We start from the raw sequence: 21,035 nt of genomic DNA on the forward strand, positions 1-21,035 counted from the left end.
TTGGATATTAATATTGAATATACACAGGATCAATTTGTTATTAAGACATATCGGAAACCTACAGATAGGAATACTATATTGCATTTTCGAAGTCATCATCCACGTAGGTCAAAAGAAAGTATATCGGTGGGGCAGTTTTTTACAAATAAAATGCCTATGTTCAGTAGAACAACAATATTATGCTCAGGCTCAACAGTTATGATCCAGATTTGAACAGAGAGGTTACCCAGGATGGGTGATCAGAACAGTTTATAAGCGAGTAAAGAATACTCAGCGATGTTGGTTATTACAGAGAGCAAGCAAGGATGGTCAACCTCCTATAAATTGTGTGTTGTCTTTTTATAACCAAATGCAACATGTTCAAAATATTATACTGAGACACTGGCCGATATTGTCTTTGTATAGAGGGTTACAGGAAAAACCCCGGTTTTCATATGCTCAGGGTAGGAATATGGGGTAAATTTTGGCTAAATATAAAGGTGGGACATTGACAATAGATCGGGATATAGGACTTGGTCCATGTCAGAATTGTGTTTATTGCAAACTCACAAGTTGTGGATAGAAAATATTGGGAAGCAGTTTCATTTGCATTCCAAAACAAATTGTGATTCTAGTGGTGTCATTTATGGTATCATGTGTCCTTGTAAATTATGGTGCATAGGTGAAACTAAAAGGAAAGTAAAGTTTAGAATTGCGCAGCATTTGAGCAACATTAAACTACAACGTATGGAGAACCCTTTAGTTCATCATTGGGTTAGTAATCAACATTCTTTAGAAGATTTGCAATTTGTAGTTTTGATTCAGATTAAGAATAACTGTGGGGGTGATAATAACATAGTAAATGACGACAGATAACGACCTGTACAGTCCATCCAGTCTGCCCAACAAGAAACAACTATGGAGAAACAACTGATATTGAAGGAACAGAGATTGATGTATAATTGGAATATGGTTGAGCTAATGGGTTAAATAAGGAGGTTGATTGGGCATTGTTAATGGCATTATAAATAGCCATGGGAAGGTAGTTTACCCCTGCATATGTGAGAGCATCGTGTGTGGACGCTGCTGATGAGCACCATTGGGTATGGCCAACCAAAGTAAGAGGCTGAGCAAGGTATGAAATTTAAAGTTTACATTGTTGTATATATTTTTATTTATTTATTTGTAGCATTTGTATCCCACATTTTCCCACCTATTTGCAGGCTCAATGTGGCTTACATTATGCCGTGATGGCACTCGCCATTTCAAGTACAGAATTTCAGACGGTATTACATTTAGGTGCATGCATATATGGTAAAAAAGAGTACATTTTGGTATTACATACAAATGATTTTGCATTAAGGTGCACACATACATGGTACAGAGGAATGCATTATGGCATTGCATAGAGGTTTCTTAGTGATAAAATGAGTTGTAGCATAAGTTAGGTCATCGACTATAAAGATACCTTGTCAATCTAGGAAGTAGGTTGATAATGCGTATTATGTAGCTTTCTTTAATAGCAGTGAGGTTAAACAGTTAAACGGCAAAAGTTCGGTTTTGTCTAGTTCTTGTAAAGTCTATTTGTTTTGTATTTAAGATGGAACATTATGGTAAGCTTTTATTGTATTGCTTTTTTTTTTTGCTTGTTGTAGTATAGTCTCCTGAAGAAGTACCAATGAAACACGGCCTGTGTTGAGACCTAAAGGTTTTTTGTGTAAAATATGGTGTGGATGACCTTTAAGCAGTGGGAAGCTCTTCTATGTTGCACACCAGATTGAGATTTCCAAGTTGAGTATTTTTTGAATGTGATGGATGTTCTGCACTGACAGCTTGTTGAACTTTGAGAACCTGAAATAATTTGGAACGATTATAAAAAAATTTCCGCTTGTGGGGAAGAATATTGTGAAGAACTTCCTCAACATATGGACTTTCTGTATGGGTGTAACTGCTGTGGAAAGTGGGTGTAGTTTTAAATGATTACTTTATTTGGGATTATATTGTGGAATAAAGATTACGCTTTTAAACAGTGATATTTAAATAGTGAATGTGAGTTTATATATATTGTAAGATAGATGAATTAGTCATATGTAGGGTTATACTCAATAAATATGCATAAGAGAAACTTGCATGCACTGCCTCCTTGGTATGCAAATCTGCTTCATGCATAATCATTATGGATATCTTGAAAACCTGATTGGCTGGGTGTGCTCTGAGGACTGGGTTGAGAAGCACTAAGCTAAGGAGGCAATTCTATATAACTGGGTTCCAAGGTTACGTGTCTAGATGCAGCTTGCTGAGTGCTAATTCTATACCAGTATCTAGGTGCCAAGATTTCATTAAAGAGTACTAGTATAAATCAGTGGTGTAGCTACGTGGGGCCTGAGGGGGCCCGGGCCCCTGTAGATTTGGCCCTGGCCCCCTGCCCCACGATCCCCTTCAACCCCCTCCCGCCACCAACTCTCCCCCGCCGTCGCCGCCCGCCTCGTCGCCGCAAATGATACCTTTTTTGAAGAGAGACTTCCTTCCACGCTCGAGTAGCGACTTTCTTCAACGAAGTTCCGGCGATCAGCTGTTTCGACGCCGGCGACGCTGCCAGCGTCGAAACAGCTGATCGCCGGAACTTCGTTGAAGAAAGGCGCTACTCGAGCGTGGAAGGAAGTCTCTCTTCAAAAAAGGTATCATTTGCGGCGACGGGGCGGGCGGCGACGGCGGCGAGGGAGAGTTGGTGGCGGGAGGGGGGTTGAAGGGGATCGTGGGCAGGCCGGCAGGGGGGGTCCGATGTGGTGGTGGTGGCGGCGGCTCGGGGGGGGCGGCGGTGGGGGGGCAGCTAAACAGTGCCCCCCCACCTCGGGCTCTGGCCCCCCCTCCTGGCGAGGTCTGGCTACGCCCCTGGTATAAATTGGCATCTACGCTGACTCCATGTCAATAGCAGACATAAATGTGTGTGCCTAAACACAGCACTTAGTGTGTAACTTTCAGTATTCTGTAAGTTATGCATTAAGAACATAGGGACATAAGAATAGCCATACTGGGTCAGACCAATGGTCCATCTAGCCCAGTATCCTGTTTCCAACAGTGGCCAATCCAAGTCACAAGTACCTGACAGAAATCCAATTAGCATCATGCCATGCTACCAATCCCAGGGCAAGCAGTGGCTTCCCCATGTCTATTTCAATAATAGACTATGAACTTTTCCTCCAGGAACTTGTCCAAACCTTTTTTAAACCCAGATATCCTAACCACTGTTACCACATTTTCCAGCAACAAGTTCCAGAGCTTAACTATTCATTGAGTGAAAACATATTTCCTTCTAATTGTTTTAAAAGTATTTCCATGTAACCTCCTTGAGTGTCCCCTAGTCTCTGCACTTTTGAAACTAGTAAAAAAATCGATTCACTTCTACTCGTTCTACACCACTCAGGATTTTGTAGATCTCAATCATATCCCCCATCAGCCTTCTCTTTTCCAAGGTGTAGAGCCCTAACCTCTTTAGCCTTTCCGCATATGGGAGGATTTCCATCTCCTTTATCATTTTGGCCGCTCTTCTTTGAACCTTTTCTAATTCCGCTATATCTTTTTTGAGATACGGCAACTAGAATTGAACACAATACTCAAGGTGAAGTTGCACCATGGAGTGATACAGAGGCATTCTATTATTTTCGGTCTTATTTACCACCCCCGCCTATACTCACGCCCCTTGCATTTATTCGCTAAAGCAAACTGTGCATGCAAATTCTAGAACAGCACTGTGCATATTTAGGGCTAGATTCTATATATGGTGCCAAAAATAGAAGCGTTGAAAAGTGTGCTATTTTATAAATCGCTCTTAAAGTTAGATGTGGCTTATAGAATAGTGCTTATGCCCGAGAATCACACCCAACTTTAGGCGTGGCCATTTGCACCAACTGAAATGTGGTGCAATTGTACACACCTACGTTAGGTACGTATCCCTGTTATTCTATAACAGCGCATGTAAATTTTAGGAACGTCCCGCTATGTCCATTATCCTCCCATTTCTGCGCCCCCTTTTTCAGATTGCACATAAATTTACTCGCATAAATGCCAATTAAATCTAATTAGTGTCAATTGCTAGTTGAAAAGCCAATTATTGGCGCTAATTAGCTCATTATTCAATTAAATTGTGCCCGCAATTTTTACCAACTTTTATAGAATTTGGGGGATAGCACTTACCCATGTAAATGTACACTTTCCTTGTGGAAGTTCTAGTATTCTATAATGCTCAAAGGAGATTTAGTTATAGGATGAGGGGGTGTATCTCACCTGTGTAAACTATTTATCATGTTATGCTGAGAAACAGCGCCTATTCTTGGTCAGTTCCAAGCTTGTAGAACAGCCTCTACAGGAATTTAGATTGTAATTACATGGCTTTCACAAAAGGCCTGAAATCCTGGGGCCTAATATTCAGTGGGATATATCTGGATAGCAGCTCCTACTTGGATAAGTCCTGCTCACCGGGTTACACCCAGATTTTCAGCGGCACTAACCTGGACAGAACTCCTGAAAATCCGGTCAGGCCACCTTGCCATTTTCTGGGCAATGTTGGAACGGTCCAAGGGTGGAGTCTGGGTGCACTGTTCCCTCTAAACTGAGCAGGAGTTCTCCACCTCTAGTCCTGTCAGTAGGGGATGCTATTTCACTGTCACATTTTCAATAGAGAGTGACAAACAAGCTCTGCAGGACTCCAGAGAACCTAACCGTCCCTAGTGATTGAAAACACAAAATTGAAGCATTCCCCGCTCCCCCCCCCCCCCCCCCCCCCACACTTCCACTGGCCATAATACAGCTGGAGGACTCCTGCTTAGCTTAGAGAGAACAGTGTGTGGGTGGAGACAGAACTTTCCCTGGTTAGCAGCAATATGTAGTCCAGTAACTGGATAACTACCTGGATAAAGTTAGGACAGAGAATGGGTACCAAGCTGAATATTGCGATACTCAGATAAGTAAGTGGCTGTCAAATATTCAGTACCGGTATACAGGTATGGTCTAGAACTCAATAGCTAGGTATAAAAAGCCTGCAGCAGCCGACATTTTTTCTAAAAGCTGACCACCACAGGCTGAATATTGACCAGGTGGCTCTTAATGCATAATGTTTAACTGGGTTATTTTATCAGATTGTCTGCATTTCATGAGTTATTAATGGGATGTATATCCCTCAGAACTAATATTTTGATGGTATCTTACAGACGCAGTCACCACAATATGTGGTTCTAATGTATATTTTATCACAGTTTTAAAATGTTTTTGTCTATTTATCTTTTTTGGATATGCTCATTATAACTAGCCTTGCTGAAATTTTTATTGGGAAAGGGGGTCTATAAATCATTTTCAGTTAAATTAAATTGAACATAAAGACACACATTAGGCAGATTACAGATTATTCCCAAATATACAGTTTCCCCAAGTCTATACAGTTCTACATTACACTAGGCAAGTAAAGTGTCAAACAAAACAGTGCACATGAGGGTAAATTTGTAATAGTTTGCCTATGTCGAAGTTCGGAAAAAGCACCTATTTTAAGCCTTTTTATAACATAGTAACATAGTAAATGATGGTAGATAAAGACTTGTGTGTCCATCCAGTCTGCCCAACAAGATAAACTCATTTTACATGGTATGTAATACTTTATATATATATACCCGAATTTGATTTGTCCTTGCCTTTCTCAGGGCACAGACCATAGAAGTCTGCCCAGTACTGCTAACATCGAAGCCCCTTAAAATGTACACTCCAGCCCATCCCTATCTATTCAGTCACGATCAGGGCGTAGACCGTAGAAGTCTGCCCAGCTCCCATTTTGTTTCCAATTACCGGCGTCGCCACCCAATCTCCGCTAAGATTCCATGGAACCACTCCTATAAAGACACCATAAGTGCCTCTGTGCCTTTAGAAAACAGACTTCCAGCAGGCCTAGTAACACACAAATCTTCACACACACAGATTTACACCTGAAAACATATTCATTTTAGACCGCTTTTAGGACTCTTTTAACAAAGCTGGAGTAGTAATTCCTGTGCAGCAAATGCGACTAAGTGGGCTTCATCGCATTTGCAGCACTGGGAATCACTACCCCAACTTTGTAAATGGAGCTTTTAGTTATTTTATGATGTAATATTGTTTTCATTTGATGTTAATGTATTTTGTTTATTTTACATACTTTGTAACTCTGTATCTTCATTGATACTGGATAGGGCATGTCATAGATTAAATGAAATGCAACAAACAAGATGCACATTTGTGCATGTGCATCACAACTGTGCCCCAGTTCCACCTAAATTGCACGAGTGCACCTGCTTTTTACACATGCATACTCCCTGTGCAATTTTGTAAGAATCCTTATTCTTGTGTAAAACATGTTTTACATGTGGAACATACTTTATAAAATTCCCCCTATAGAAGGGCACCTATATGGAAAAGCACAAAGGTGCTTATGTTGCATCTGCTATCTAAATGTAACCTATGCCTTAATAAAATAGACAGGAAACAGCGAAGGTGACTAAAAAAATACATTGACGATGCTCCAAGAGTCCAAAAGTTTATTATTCAACTACAAAGACTCAACACGGCCATGTTTCAAGGATGACACAGCAAGTTTGTTTTTACTGCATTCAAAACGTTTTTATGAGAGATTGATCCCAGAATATTGCTGCACCAGCTAGGCTGATTTTTGCACTTTACACCAGCTGATGACCTACTGCCCCTGATGCTGCCATTTGTGCAGGCGAAACATGGCCATGTCGGGCATTTTATTTTGAACTTCTGGGAGATTAATAAACTGTGTTGTGCACAACTCTACAAGTGACAAAACTATCAACCTTCAGGGTATTCCAGTTCTCCGCTCTGATCCTCATCATGAAAGAAGCAAGACTGGAAGAAAAAAGAAGGCACATTTGACGAGTAGTAAAAGAAAGGGAGATGTGAATCTTGGAAATACACCATTGGTGTTGATCCAGTGTCTCAGTGGCAAATGTGGTACACTTCCATGTGGAAGGTCTCTGCTTTAGGTCCCAAACAAGGCCTTCAGCACCCCAGCTTAGCTAGGGCTAGATATGCTGTGGAAGCAGAGTTCACAGCCCCCAGAACATGATCATCATTAAGAGTAACACCTGGAGGTCAGATTTAGCACCTATGATACAGGGCTCTGGAAAGAACCCTAGTGTGTGGCTCCTAGCCTTAGGATGGTTGTTGATTCGCTTACTTTATTTTTTGTCTATTAGATTGTAAGCTCTTTGAGCAGGGACTGTCTTTCTTCTATGTTTGTGCAGCGCTGCGTACGCCTTGTAGCGCTATAGAAATGCTAAATAGTAGTAGTAGTAGTAGTTGTACTGACCATACCAGGAATGCTAGGAGAAAAGAGGCATTAAAATAGAATCCCAGCCTGATTTCAACTGAGCTAGAAGAAAGAGGGAACCATCAGGTCATTAAAACAGGACATGGAAATACAACATTAATCACTGGCTGCATCAATGAAATAAATAATAATAATACCACACAGTAATTGTTGTCAAGACTCCTAATGAGATTGGTGCTCTGTTCTGCTGAGTATCATTGTACAGACATGATTAATTAAAATAGAACATCCAGTAGACGTGAAAAAGCTTGAAATACGGAGAAGCCCCAGAGAGTCATTAACTTGGGATTAGCTATCATTGCATACTATAAGGCCATTTTTCCTAAACTCTTGTATCTGCTTTATACGTTGTCTGACCATTCTTTTGGGCTGATGAACTGACAGCAATAAATTCTTCACCAGGAGTTCTGAGAAAAGGGTTTATGAGTGTGGCTAGCAGAAAATGAGTGATGGAAGGACTTGTTGTATTAATCCTGGAGAAAACTGGTCTCTGCATATTGTGAATACAGTACCTTTATTTGGACAGATGTACAAATTACCCAAAGGGGCTCATTTTCAAAACAAAAAAGTGTCCATAAAACGTCATAAGGTGACAGAAGAATGTTTTTCACTCAAACATCCAACTTGCAATTTTCAACACTCCACTTTTAGACGTTTTACTCCACAGTTTGTCCAGATTTCAAGGGGGCATGTTAGGGGGCGTGATTTGGGCAGGACCTGGGTGAGACATAGGCTGCACCAAAAGATAGATGTTTTTCTGCAATAATGGAACAAAATAAAATGTCTAGGGCCAAAATTAAGATGTTTTTGGCTAGACCTGTTTCAATCAAGTCACAAAAAAGTGCCCTAAATGACTAAATGACCACTGGAAGGATTAAGGCAAAATACACCCTTACTCCCCCAGTGGTCACTGACCACATCCCAGCCCCCTATGATGTGACAGTGACAGTACATACCAGACTCTATTGCAGCTTCAGATATGATGGTCATTCTTATTAGAACAGCAAGCAGGTCCCAGGAGTAGCCTAGTGGTCAATGCAGTGCATGGTAGAGAAGGGGACTCAGGCCTTAACCCACTCTAACTGGTACACATGGAGGCTCATTTTCAAAGCACTTAGCCTCCCAAAGTTCCATAGAAACCTATGGAACTTAGCCTCCCAAAGTGCTTTGAAAATATGCCTCATGGTGGAAAAAACACTAAGGGGCCAATATTGAGACTGCGGAATGGAGCCAGGCTAACTCCCACAGTCTGTGGCGAACCCAGAAATTCAATGCCGGGGCCATATCTAGCAACTGGCATTGAATTTCTGGGATTTTTTTGCCCACTAAAAACATAGCCAGTGAAGCCGATATTCATTGGCTGTCCAGTTAAGTTATAACAACCAAAGGTAGACCTGAAATTTAAGCGGGTCTATCTGACTGCTAAAGTTAGCCGGTCAGCCAATGGCACTAACCGGCTATGTCGTGTTACATAGCCAGTGACCAGGCTAGGCACTAAGTGGTAATATTCAGCTAAGCTTGGTATCTCGCGCTGAATATTAGTGCTTAGCCGGCTTTAGGTTTTGTAACCGGCCAGTAGTCATTCCTTGCCAGTTAAATAGTTTTAAATATCAGTTGGTAACAGTGGTGTAGCCACAGGTGGGCCTGGGTGGGTTGGGGCCCACCCACTTAGGGCTCAGGCCCACCCAACAGTAGCACACGTTTAGTGGTAGCTGTGGGATCCCAAGCTCGGCCAGCTGAAGACTTCCTCCAGATGGTAATGAAAACGCTACTCTCCATTATACCGGCACCTACGTATGTTCAGTTTCAGCGCATGCCTGCTGCAGACTGCCAAGGTGGAAAGAAGCGTTTTCCCACCAGCTGAGATATTTTTTGGGTGGTGGTTGGGGGGGGGGGGGGGGGGGGGGGGGAGGAGAACAATTGGTGCCCACCTACTACTTCCCTAGGCCCACCCAAAATCTGTTGTCTGGCTACGCCCCTGGTTGGTAAATACCTACTGTACCTACATATAGGTGCCTCCTGCAAGCTTGAGAGCTATTATAGTGATTTATAGTGAGGTACAATATGTATTTTTTCTGCTCCTGGGGGGCTCAACATACAATATAAGGGGGTTATGGTGAGATGTGTACCTGGGACCTTTTATGTGGTCTGCAGTGCTCCCTTGGCTGCCTCACTGCTCTGTCAGAATGTCTGTGTGGCCAGTCTACTAAGAATGATGGCCCCCAGACATCCCAATGGTTGGTTTTTGGGGATTTTTCTCTTGGATGTTTTATTTTTCAAAATGGTCCTAAATGAAAGACACGCTGATCACAAAACAGCTAGGAAAAAGGTAATTTTCAAACCAAACAGATATACATTTTTCAGGTTCGAAAATGGCTATATTCACCACTCAGTTTTTGAATGTTTGTAGTAAAACATCCAAAATCAGACTTAGATGTTCTATTGAAAATACCCCTCCAAAGCTCATAACTTATGCAGTCTGGTCTCATGTAAGATACCATCTCAGGAAAACTCTTATGTTGGGCCAAGGATAAGAATCACAACCTATAAATACTGATGATTCAGAATATGGATGCTACTATTGGGTAGGTCATACATGACTTTCACTATGTACATTTTATATTGATTGTACTGTATTGATTTGTTTATTGTAGTTTTCATTACAAGTTGTGAACCACATTCAATATTGTAACAAGAAGCAGGTACATAAATATTTTATAAATAAATACAGCCTAGTACAATAGAGTACACAACGAAGACTGTCTTATATAGAAGCTACTTTATCTTAGTGGTTTTGATGGATACATTCATAAATCTGCTGAGGAGGACCCTTTCGGGATCTAGAACACGTGGAGGGGCATTTTCAATATGACGTCCAATTGCAGAAGTTTTGCTGAAAACATCTAAAATTCTTATCCTGAACATAGCAGTTTTCAAACTGGAAAAACACTAAATTTTTTTGGATCAAAAATTGTTATTTCCAGACATTTTTGTACTCAGTACGTACTTCTTTAGGTACCATTCTTATGTTCTTATTTTTCTTTAAGTCCTAGAGAAAAACACACAAAAACAAGTCATAGGGATGGTTGTGTGGCACCATTCCTAGTAAACGGACCACACAGACATCCCAGCAGAGTAGGGCGGCAGCCTACTGGTCAGTCCAGTGGACTTCACATAAAGGGACCAAAGTATAAATCCCACCTTAACACCCTTATTTTGTATTGTGAGCCCTCCAGGAACACCTAAAAACCAACTGTACCTAACTGTATACCACTACAAATGCCCTCAAGTCTGCAGGTGTCTCCTAGCTATAGGTACAGTTGGTATTTTGTGGGGTTTGGAAGGATCACAGTTTCCACCACAAGTGTACTAGTTAGAGTAGGATATGGACCTGGATCCCATTCTCTACAGTCCACTGCACTGACCACTAGCCTACTCCTGGGACCAGCTTGCTGCTCTAATAGGAATGACCATAATATCTGAAGCTGTCACAGAGCCTGGTACGTCCCAATCTATGAAGATTACTGGGGAATTGAAAACAATTTTATAATATATGAGCACATGTGGTGACAATGGAGTTTTTCTGACCATTGATGTTCTTCCTTGTTGAAGCTGTTGATGTTATTTTGAAAGGCTTTATTATGAAGACTCACTGAGGTCTTTACTCCATTTTGCCATTACTCTTGTTTCCGTATGTTTTAATTTTCTGAGGGGTCCTTTTACAAAGGCACACTGAAAAATGGCTTGCGGTAGTGTAAGCGCAGGTTTTGGGCATGTGCCGATCCATTTTTTAGTGCACCTGTAAAAAGGCCCTTTTTTTTTTGCTTAAAATGGACATGCAGCAAAATGAAAATTGCCGCGCGTCCTTTTGGGGTCTGAGACCTTACCACCAGCCATTGTCCTAGCGGTAAAGACTCACACGGTAACTGGGTAATGACCTATGCGTGCCAAATGCCACTTAGTGCGCATCCAATACACGCGCCCAAAAATAAAAAATATTTTTCAGACACGCATATCGGACGCAAACCAAAAATGAAATTACCGCAAGAGCCACACGGTAGTCGGGTGGTATCTCCATTTTGGTGCATGTTGGGCGTGCGTAGACGCTTATGCGGCTTAGTAAAAGGGCCTCTGAATGTTTTTTGGTGGTGTGAATTACCTTGCATTCAGTTCCTGCTTGTTTATTGATTTGTGACATAAGTGTGGGCGCCAAGTTAAAGAATTGCCCTTCACAACTTTAGTGTGGTAATGGAGTTTGACTTTCAGTTATTTTACTGAAGGAATCAGGACTTTGACATTAAGCAGTTCAAGCTCTGCCTTACCAGGCATCTATGCATACATCTGATCAAAAGTGCCCAAAGGTCTTCCTACCATATGTGAAGTTAGGGTGCCGTAAAGGGAATATGTTAATGTATCTCTGCGGATGGTCATAATGGCCTAAATTTCTAAATCATGTGAACGGCCAAATATCTGGAGATAATCATTCTATAGTATTTTTTTTCTGGCAGAAAAAAAAGGTTTCTGGGGTCACTTCAAGGAGATATTCAACTTTTTTCTGTAGACATTTACTCTTTTTACATTACTTTCTCCAAACAGAAGCCTACATAGCTATGTAAATAGATTTACTTATAACTTATCCTTATCTACGGCGAGGTACAAAGAAATATACATTAAAAAAAAGATTTACAAAATATACAAGCATCATAAACACAGAAAGAAAACAAACCAGTTGATCGTCTTAACAACCCATTAAGTGAAAATATGTCCCAGGTATAAAGTTACATATGTCCAGGAGTGACATAAAAGGCCAAACACAGCAAATGTGCCTTCAGGTGGCATTTCAGTGCCAGTAAGTGAGACTCGTGTTTCAAACCAGATGGCAACAGGTTCCATTCAGGGCCAACAGGGCCCAGTAATCGAAAAGGTCCCTTTTCTGGTCACATCCAGTCGAAAAGAGGTAACATATACAGGGCCCTGTTTACTAAGCCACGCTGTAGGCGTGCTAGTGTTTTTAGCGCACGCTAATGCTAAAGACACCCCTAGGATATATGGGTGTCTCTAGCTTTAGCGCGCACTAAAAACGCTAGTGCACCTTAGTAAACAGGGCCCACAATGATTTATTCTGTCCTACTGATATCAAGGACAAACAGGTACCAGATTTTTAACATCGGGTGTGTTAGTCTGAAGACTACCTCCTGCCTCAGAATAGTTTGTGATGTTAAAGAAGGTAAAGGTAACAATATGGAAAAAGCAATAGACGATATGGAAGGGGTCCGGGTTCAAAACATGGTCTCTTCCAAAATTAGATTCCCAAATTTAGGAGGGCTTTTCAGACCAATTTAGGAAGCTAAATTTGAGCTGAAATTCTCCTAAATTTAGGAACCTTAAGTTTAGGATCTTAAATTTAGCTCTTCAATTCATTTGCTTAGGGATCTCTATTCATTTCTTAGTACTGCAAATCAGTGCTAAGCACATAACATTACTGCCTTCTTCCTCCACACTTGTGGTCACTACTTTTTAAGCACCTAAATTGAGGTGAGTAGTGAATTAGGTACTAAATTTCATCACCCGTCAGTTTTCATAGGGTCTGACGTTAGGCTTCTAATTTTCTAAGGGGCCCTTTTATTATTATTATTTGTTACATTTGTATCCCACATTTTCCCACCTTTTGCAGGCTCAATGTGGCTTACATATAACCGTTAACGGCGTTACCGATTACAGTCTGAACAAATACGTGGTATGAATGAATACAAAGTGGAGGAGTGGCCTAGTGGTTAGGGTGGTGGACTTTGGTCCTGAGGAACTGAGTTCAAGTCCCACTTCAGGCACAGGCAGCTCCTTGTGACTCTGGGCAAGTCACTTAACCCTCCATTGCCCCATGTAAGCCGCATTGAGCCTACCATGAGTGGGAAAGTGCGGGTACAAATGTAACAAAAAAAAGTGATATTGTAGTAGGTACAGTTGGGGGAACTTAGAGAGGAAAAGGGGGAAGAGTCAGATAATGTTCATTACAGTCTTTGGTTGCATTGTGTTGCAGGTGAACAGGCATTTTTATGTTGGGTCGGTGGGGTATGCTCTTCTGAACAGGTCTGTCTTTAGTGCTTTCTGAAAATTTAGGTGGTCGAGCGTAGTTTTTATTGCTTTTGGCAATGCATTCCATAGTTGTGCGCTTAGGTAGGAAAAGCTGGTTGCATAGGTGGATTTATATTTGAGTCCTTTGCTGCTTGGGTAGTGGAGGTTTAGGTATGATCGTGCAGATTTTGTGGTGTTTCTGGTTGGCAGGTCGATGAGGTCTGTCATGTATCCCGGTGACTCGCCGTAAATAATTTTGTGAACAGTCGTGCAGATTTTGAAAGTGATGCGTTCTTTGATTGGTAGCCAGTGCAGTTTTTCTCTGAGTGGTTTGGCGCTGTCAAAACATGTTTTTTCCAAATATAAGCCTGGCTGCTGTGTTTTGGGCAGTCTGAAGTTTCTTTATGATTTGATCCTTGCATCCCGCATAGAATCCATTACAGTAATCTGCGTGGGTTAGTACCATGGACTGTACCAGGCTACGAAATATTTCCCTCAGGAAGAATGGTTTTATGCGTTTGAGTTTCCACATTGAGAGAAACATTTTCTTTATGGTGGATTTTGCTTGGGTCTCTAGTTTAGCAGACATTAGGTGTAAAATTAGGACACACAGCATTTAGACTGTGCTAATGTCCTTTAGTGCTTACTAAGCTTTAGTAAAAAGGCTCCTAAGTTAAGCTTCTAGACCCGTTGAAAATTGATCCCACACTGACCAATAGTTTGGTACTAATTGACATGGGAGCAATGGTGCAAGGGTTCAGTAGGATCCCTGTGCCTAGAGACTAAAGAAACCTGTGGTCAGTGACTGTACTATCCAACCAGATTCTACAATATTCCAGATGAGAATTAGGATAAATAACACATTAAAAAAATTTAAATCAGTATCATTTTCCTTTTTTTTCAGTGACTCTGGAAAGATGGGCTTCATTTGACTTCTGGGTTCTGAAAAACCAAGGAGCACCAGATTCACTTTGCAATGGAGAAGGCAGCACTGAAAGCTCATTCAGCACAAAAGCAACCTTTCTGTGGCTCTTTCCACTGTAGACATGTGACCGTAACAGTCAAGGCTCCAGTGTAGGGAAGGTGGGCTCCTGTCACGCCTGGAGAATCTACATCCTTTGCCCCCAGGCTCATCATACAGCGTGCGGCCTACAACGACCTGGTGAGGGGGAACGACGATGAATCTTTACAGCTGCTGCTTTGTACTCTTGGGGTTTACATGGGACACCACTGCCTACGGACCAAATCAGAGAGAGCAGAAGACAGGGGACATCATTCTTGGGGGGCTCTTTCCCATTCACTTTGGCGTCGCTGCAAAAGAGCAGGATTTAAAGTCCAGACCAGAATCTGTGGAGTGCATAAGGTAAACTTAAACCTGTGTAAATAACCAATGTTCTGAATATAGTGATAAACTAACTCTGAGTGACTCTTCCAGTCATAACTGCAGAACATGGACGAAGCTAGTGGTTTCCAAATTTAATTAGAGTATTCAGTGAAAATTTATTCCCAAAGGAGGTTCTAAACCAACGTGAGGTTTACAGGTCTCCAGTGTAGCCAGGCAGAGGTCTCAAGCCACTGGAAGTTCTTAAAATGGTTCAACAATATTTGATTGTTTCAGGCACATTTAGCGATAATCACTGCAGGTTTACTAATCACACATTCAGATGTTTTATATTGTGGTCAAAGTGTGACTCTTAGATCTAATTTAATTATTTACCTGTTGCTGGGGATTGAATAACAAACACCAGAGTAAAAATGGCTGCCCCGAAAACACTGAGCAGTGTCTTTAGAGGCCAAACAAAACTGCTTTTTCAGTTTTGGCGGAAACTGAAACTGTCACCAAAATTGTCTGAAAGCTTTCAGCTGAAATCGAAACTGCGGCTGAAACTCCTCACCTTGTTTTAGCTAAAGCCGAAACTCAAACCAAAAAATTCAGCCTCCGGGGATCTTGCAGTCTTTATCCCTCTGCTAAACCCACATCCCCCCAAATTCAAAAGCATTTAACCGACCAGGATCGGCACCTTGCCAGTTAAATGCCCTAAAACCGGCTATCCAGCAATATTTAGCGGGAGATAGCTGGCTATCCCCCGCTGAATGTTGTTGGTTAGTGGCTAGTGGATACCCAGTTGTATCTAGCGATATAATGGCTATCCACCAATTTCAGCCCAGGTTTAGCAGCCAAATATGACAACTTGAAAATGTGGGATATCTTAGGCCAGTTTCAAGATAAACAGCTAACTACTTAGCTGGTTATGTTAAACGGGCTAAAAATAAAGTGGATATTCAATGCCAGTCACTGCAAATGGCCCAGCATTCAATATCCAACATCACCGTGGACTACGGGAGTTAGCCATGCTAGCTCTCATCAGGGGCGTAGCTAGGTGGGGCCATGAGGGCATGGGCCCCCACAGATTAAGCCCTGGCCCCCTCTACTTTTGAGCCCCCACCGCCGACCCTCCCCAGCCACTTTGGACCCCCCTACCGCCGCCCCCACCACTGCCGCCGACCCTCCCCAGTCGCCACCACCGCCAGGTACCTTTGCTGGCGGTGGTCCCCAACCACCATCAGCCGAAGTCTTCTTCAGCTCCAGTCGACTCCAGCGCCTTCGCTAATGATCTGTTTCTGACTCCTGATGTCCCTCATGCATGTCCTGCACAGGGCTACATACAGGATGTGCATGCAGGACGTCAGGAGTTAGAAACAGATCATCAGCGAAGGTGCTGGAGTTGACTGGTGCTGAAGAAGACCGGCTGGCAGGGGTTGGGGACCCCCCGTCAGCAAAGGTACCTGGCGGTGGTGGCGGCAACGGTGGCAACGGGGGGGGGCAGCAGCTGGGGGAGGCGGGCTAAACTATGCCCCCTCACCTCGGGCTCTGGACCCCCTCCCGCCGAGGTCTGGCTACACCCCTGGCTCTCATGGCCCGAATATCGTCCCTACAGTCAGTGGCATTTCTAGACAGAAATATTTGGGGTAGCACTGGGGGGTAAGCTAGATATGAGGGGAGCAAGTCAAAGAGACATTTTTGCAGATCATGCCCCTCTCTCTCCCCTCCCCCCCCCTGCACTTTTAAATTAGCATAACTAATAGTATCATTTAACAAATTCTTCTTTATGGGAGTGTTCTCTATTCTCTAGTATTGATCAGAATTTCAACATAAACCCTGAAGGTCCAGTTCTATATCACAAACTTCATATTCCCTAACAATGGAGCTATCCTTCTTAACACGTGCCATACAAAAAATATTCATGAACAGCACAAGCTCCTTCCACTGCCAGACACTTTATTTAAAGCAGACAACTTTTAGTTTGTGTGGTGACTGTATAGGATGCGGAGACCACTAGTCCTTTGCATGTTTATTTTGGGTGACAAGGGCCATCTTTGGCAGCCCTTGCCCCAGAGTCTGCTTTCAAACACGCCAGACATTCTGCAAAATAACACAAAACCCTGCAAAAAGATACTGAAAACCTATGCAGGAAAAGCTTACCAAACCATAACAGCTCTGATCCACCTATTAAAAAACATTGTTATAAATATTAGACTGGGCCCTAGAGCACCAATATACCTGCTACTGGGAAACTGGACCAGGCTGGACTGTTACACAGACACTACATTTTAGCAGAATCCTTCACCTCGGTCAGACATGCAGAACAGGGACAGACCCTCACCTGATACAAAACAGGTGACCACAAAAAACATGCAGACAAAAACTGAAATGGAGACCCCCAAGTAAGTCAGACTCTATAAGCAGGGAAAATACTGATAAAAGAGAAACATAAGAACATATGTACTTATGTACATTTTCTCCTGTACTCTTGTAGATACAAAAATAGAAAAGCTGTACATTTCCCAAAGCAGTCACATATCAATTCTTAAAAAGTATTACATAAAAATAATTTTGTGTACTTTTCTACCTTTGTTGTCTGAGTACTTTTCTAATTGGGTTGGTCTCAATCTGTTCCGCTATTTGTGTCAGTCTTCTAAATTTTTTCCAGGTTTGCCTTTCCATTTCTTCTCTCTTCTTGTCCCTCTTTTCATTTTTCTTCTCTACATCTGTCTGGTACTGATCTTTTTTTTTATGTTTCTTTTTCACTTTTCTCTTATCTGCCTCTATATCCACCAAAATATCATTTTTATCCCTCATTCTTCCTTTCGCTTACCCTCTTGTACTTGGTCGCCTTCTTTTCACCTCTCATCTATCTACCAGCTTTTCTCATCTCCCTCTCATCCTCCCTCCAGCAATCCAATTTCCCCCTCTTTCTTCTTCCCCAGTCTGCTAATCCTCCTCTATCTTTCACCCACTCCCTAATTCCCCATTTTCATTCTCTGTACTCACCCTCTCAGCCCTCATTTAACCTCTGCTGCCTCTCATCCCCTCATCAGCCTTTAATCCATCCCTGTCGCTCCTTCCTTCCTTTGTCTCCAAGTCATTCTATCTCTTTCCTTCTACTCCATCTCCTATTACCTTTCTTTGACCACATTAACTTCATTTCCACTATCACTCAACCCCTTGGGACCTATCTCCTCTCTCATACTCTTCCACAGTACCCCATCCTGGCCTTAGTCACACATGCAGAACATAGATAGCCCCTATTGAATTACAAGATAAGTAACTACAAATTACCGCCTATGTTTCTAAGGTTTTTAACGCGCATAAATGGTTTACGCGTGTTAAACGCTAATGTGCCCATAGAAATGTACAGGCGTATTTGCGTTTAATGCGCCTTAAGTTTAAGGGCACGTTAGAAATGCTAATGCACCTTATTAAACATACCCCTAAAAGTATTAATGTAGACAAAAATTAAACTGAAAACCGAGATGCCAAACTCTGCATGCAATGCAACACCAGAGAAATAGAAAGAAACATATTTCCTCCTGTACAGTGCAAAATAACGCCGGCAGATGTAAATTCTCAAAACTGACATAATTCAGCCACTAAACTGAAAATAAAATCATTTTTCCCAACTTTGTTGTCTGGCGATTTTATTTTTCTAATAACCTTGTTCCCAATCTCTGGTACTATTTCCCTGTTACCCTCTTTCTGTGCGCTTAACTACTTCCAAGACCTCCAGTCCATTTGTTATTTCTTTTTTCACCTCCTTTCTTCTTCATTTCTTACCCTACAGCCATCTTTAGCGCTGAACTTTCCAGTTCAGCTTTCTTCCATTTTTCTGACATATGGATTGAAGAGAAGGGAAAAGTGGAAAACTAGATAGTTTCTCAAAACTCTCTAGTTTTCCACTTTTTCCCTTCTCTTCCATCCATATGCAGCATTCCCCTCTTCTCTTCCCATCCATTAAGCATCCCCCTTCCCACACTTCCCTTCGCTTCCCTTCCATATGCAGTATGTCCCCCTCTCTCTTCTCTCCCTTTCCATCCATGTTACAGTATTTTCCCCCTTCTCATTCCTTCCCTTCTATCCATATACAATATTTTCTCCCCCTCCCTTCCCTTCCATCCATGCACACTTCTCCCCTCCCATCTCTTCCATCCATGTACAGCATTTCCCCTTTCCCTTCCCTGTACAGTATTCCCCCTTCCATCTCTCCCATCCATGAACAGCATGTCCCCCTGTCCCATCCATGTTCTCTTCCATCTATGTACAGCATTCTCTCTCCCATCTCTCTCATCCATATGCAGCATGTCCTTCTCCCCTTCTCTTCCAACCATGTACAGAATGTCCCCCTCTCTGTTCTCTTCCATCCATGTACAGCATTTCTCCTTTCCCTTCCTTTCCATGTACAGCATTCCCCTCACATCTCTCCCATCTATGTGCAGCATGTCCCCCTCTCCCTTCTCTTTCATCTATGTACAGCATGTTCCCCTCTCCTTTGTATTCCCTTTTCGGCATTCCCCCTCCCTTTCTTTCTTGTGCATTTAGCCTCTGTCCCTCTCCCTTCCCTACTTGTGTTGCATTTCTTCCTCTCCCATCCCTTCTTTTGCTGTGCAGCATTTAGCCCCTCTCACTCACCTTCCATTCATTTGCTGCATTTCTCCCCCTCTCCCTTCAAGTCTATGTGCAGCTTCTCCCCTTCTCCATTCTCTCCTGCTGCTCTGGCATCATCACTTTTCTATCTTCCTCTGCACCGACCCCCACCCCCATGGACCCTACAGACTTGCAGCATTCATCAGCAGCAATTACTTCAAGCTCCTTCCAGCAGCTTCATGACTTTCCCTCTGTTGTCTCCTTCCCCTGTGACAACAGGAAGTTGTGACAGAGGAAAGGACCCTGGGCCTGGCCGGAGAGAGCCTGATAGTAGCACTGCCAGGAGTGCCAGCAAACACAGCAAGTTTCTAGGGCCTGCGGGGGGGGGGGGGGGGAGAGGACAGAGAGAGATTGGAAAGTGATTATGCCAGACCTGAGGAGGGAACGGGGGGGGGGGGAGGAAGAGGGAAGAGTGAGGCAAGGAGGCAATGCTGTACTGGAGGGGGCAGTGTGCTGATATTGGGGTGGTAAAGCAATTTTTAGGTGGAAGTTGCCACCCTGTAGCGACACTAATGCCCACAGTATCCAAGCCACAATAAAATAGTTTAAATAATGAAGACCATATTTTACCTCCAAGCAAAGTAACCTCCACACGCATGGACTGCAGTTAATGAAAACTGAAACTAAAAGCTACAGTGCTTTTACAGTGGCTGACTTTGCACCACATTCAGAATGACAACTGATGTCATAATTCCACACAGAGACTAATTCCTAAGGAGCTTAGCATCCCAAATTTACAGACTTAAATTCCTGCTAAAATGTTATATCAATAGCATTTATTTGGAGATCTTTATTTACAATATAAATTATTGTGCAAGATCATAACTGCATTGTTTGCAATCCTAGTACAGAAAAAAAAAAGAATACAAAGAGTAGCCCCCCCCCCCCCCACCCCAAACTACCTTACAATCCCTGGTGGTTTAGTAGTGTAGTCAGAACAGGCCGATGCCCCAGTCATGGCAGCCATTTTGAGAGCAGAGCCAAAATGAGCAGAAGTAACTGGGGATTGCTCCTGCCCCAACTAACCCAATTAACCCCCTAGACCATCAGGGATTGGAAGATAGGCCGAGGGGAGGCCTACGGATGGGGGCAGATGCACTTGGGGGAGGATAAGAGGCAACTCCTGTTTGGGGAGAAAGGGAAGGAGACAAATGGGACAAAGCAAAACTTTTCAGCTTACACCGAAAACACGTGGAAGGGCATTTTCAATATGACGTCTAAATCCAGATTAAGAAGTTTTTGCTAAAAATGTCTTATGAAACGTGTAGCTCACAGGCATAATCGAACCAGAAAAACGTCAAAATTTCTAGTTTGATTATGGCTTTGAGCTAGACGTTTTCATGTTCAACATGTCCATTTGTTAGTACCATTTTCAAAAAAAAAAAAAAAAGACCCAGGGAAAAACAGAGAAAACATGCAACAGGGACATGTGCCTGGCAGCATTCCTAGCAAACTGGCCACACAGTCATCCCAGCAGTGCAGAGGGGCAGCCAAAGTTGACGTCACATAAAGGGACCCAGGTAGAAATCCCACCTAAACCCCTTCATATTATATTGTGAGCCCTTCAGGAACAGAGAAAATCTACTGTACCTAAAGGTCCACCACTACAATAGCTCTCAGGTTTGCAGG

The 21,035-nt window shown here is 42.6% G+C and overlaps 1 protein-coding gene across 2 annotated transcripts in view; it reads left to right on the plus strand.

Annotated features, from left to right (window-relative positions):
- The window catches only part of CASR (calcium sensing receptor), a 227,488-nt gene that overhangs the window by 90,991 nt on the left and 115,462 nt on the right, over nucleotides 1-21,035 (plus strand). For both annotated transcript variants that reach the window (XM_030203971.1, XM_030203972.1), the window contains exon 2: nucleotides 14,328-14,786. In XM_030203971.1, the coding sequence (XP_030059831.1) occupies nucleotides 14,602-14,786 (185 nt within the window). In that variant the 5' untranslated portion in view covers nucleotides 14,328-14,601. The remainder of the gene's footprint in view (nucleotides 1-14,327; nucleotides 14,787-21,035) is intronic.

This window comes from Microcaecilia unicolor, chromosome 5, assembly GCF_901765095.1.
Source record: "Microcaecilia unicolor chromosome 5, aMicUni1.1, whole genome shotgun sequence".
NCBI lineage: Eukaryota > Metazoa > Chordata > Amphibia > Gymnophiona > Siphonopidae > Microcaecilia > Microcaecilia unicolor.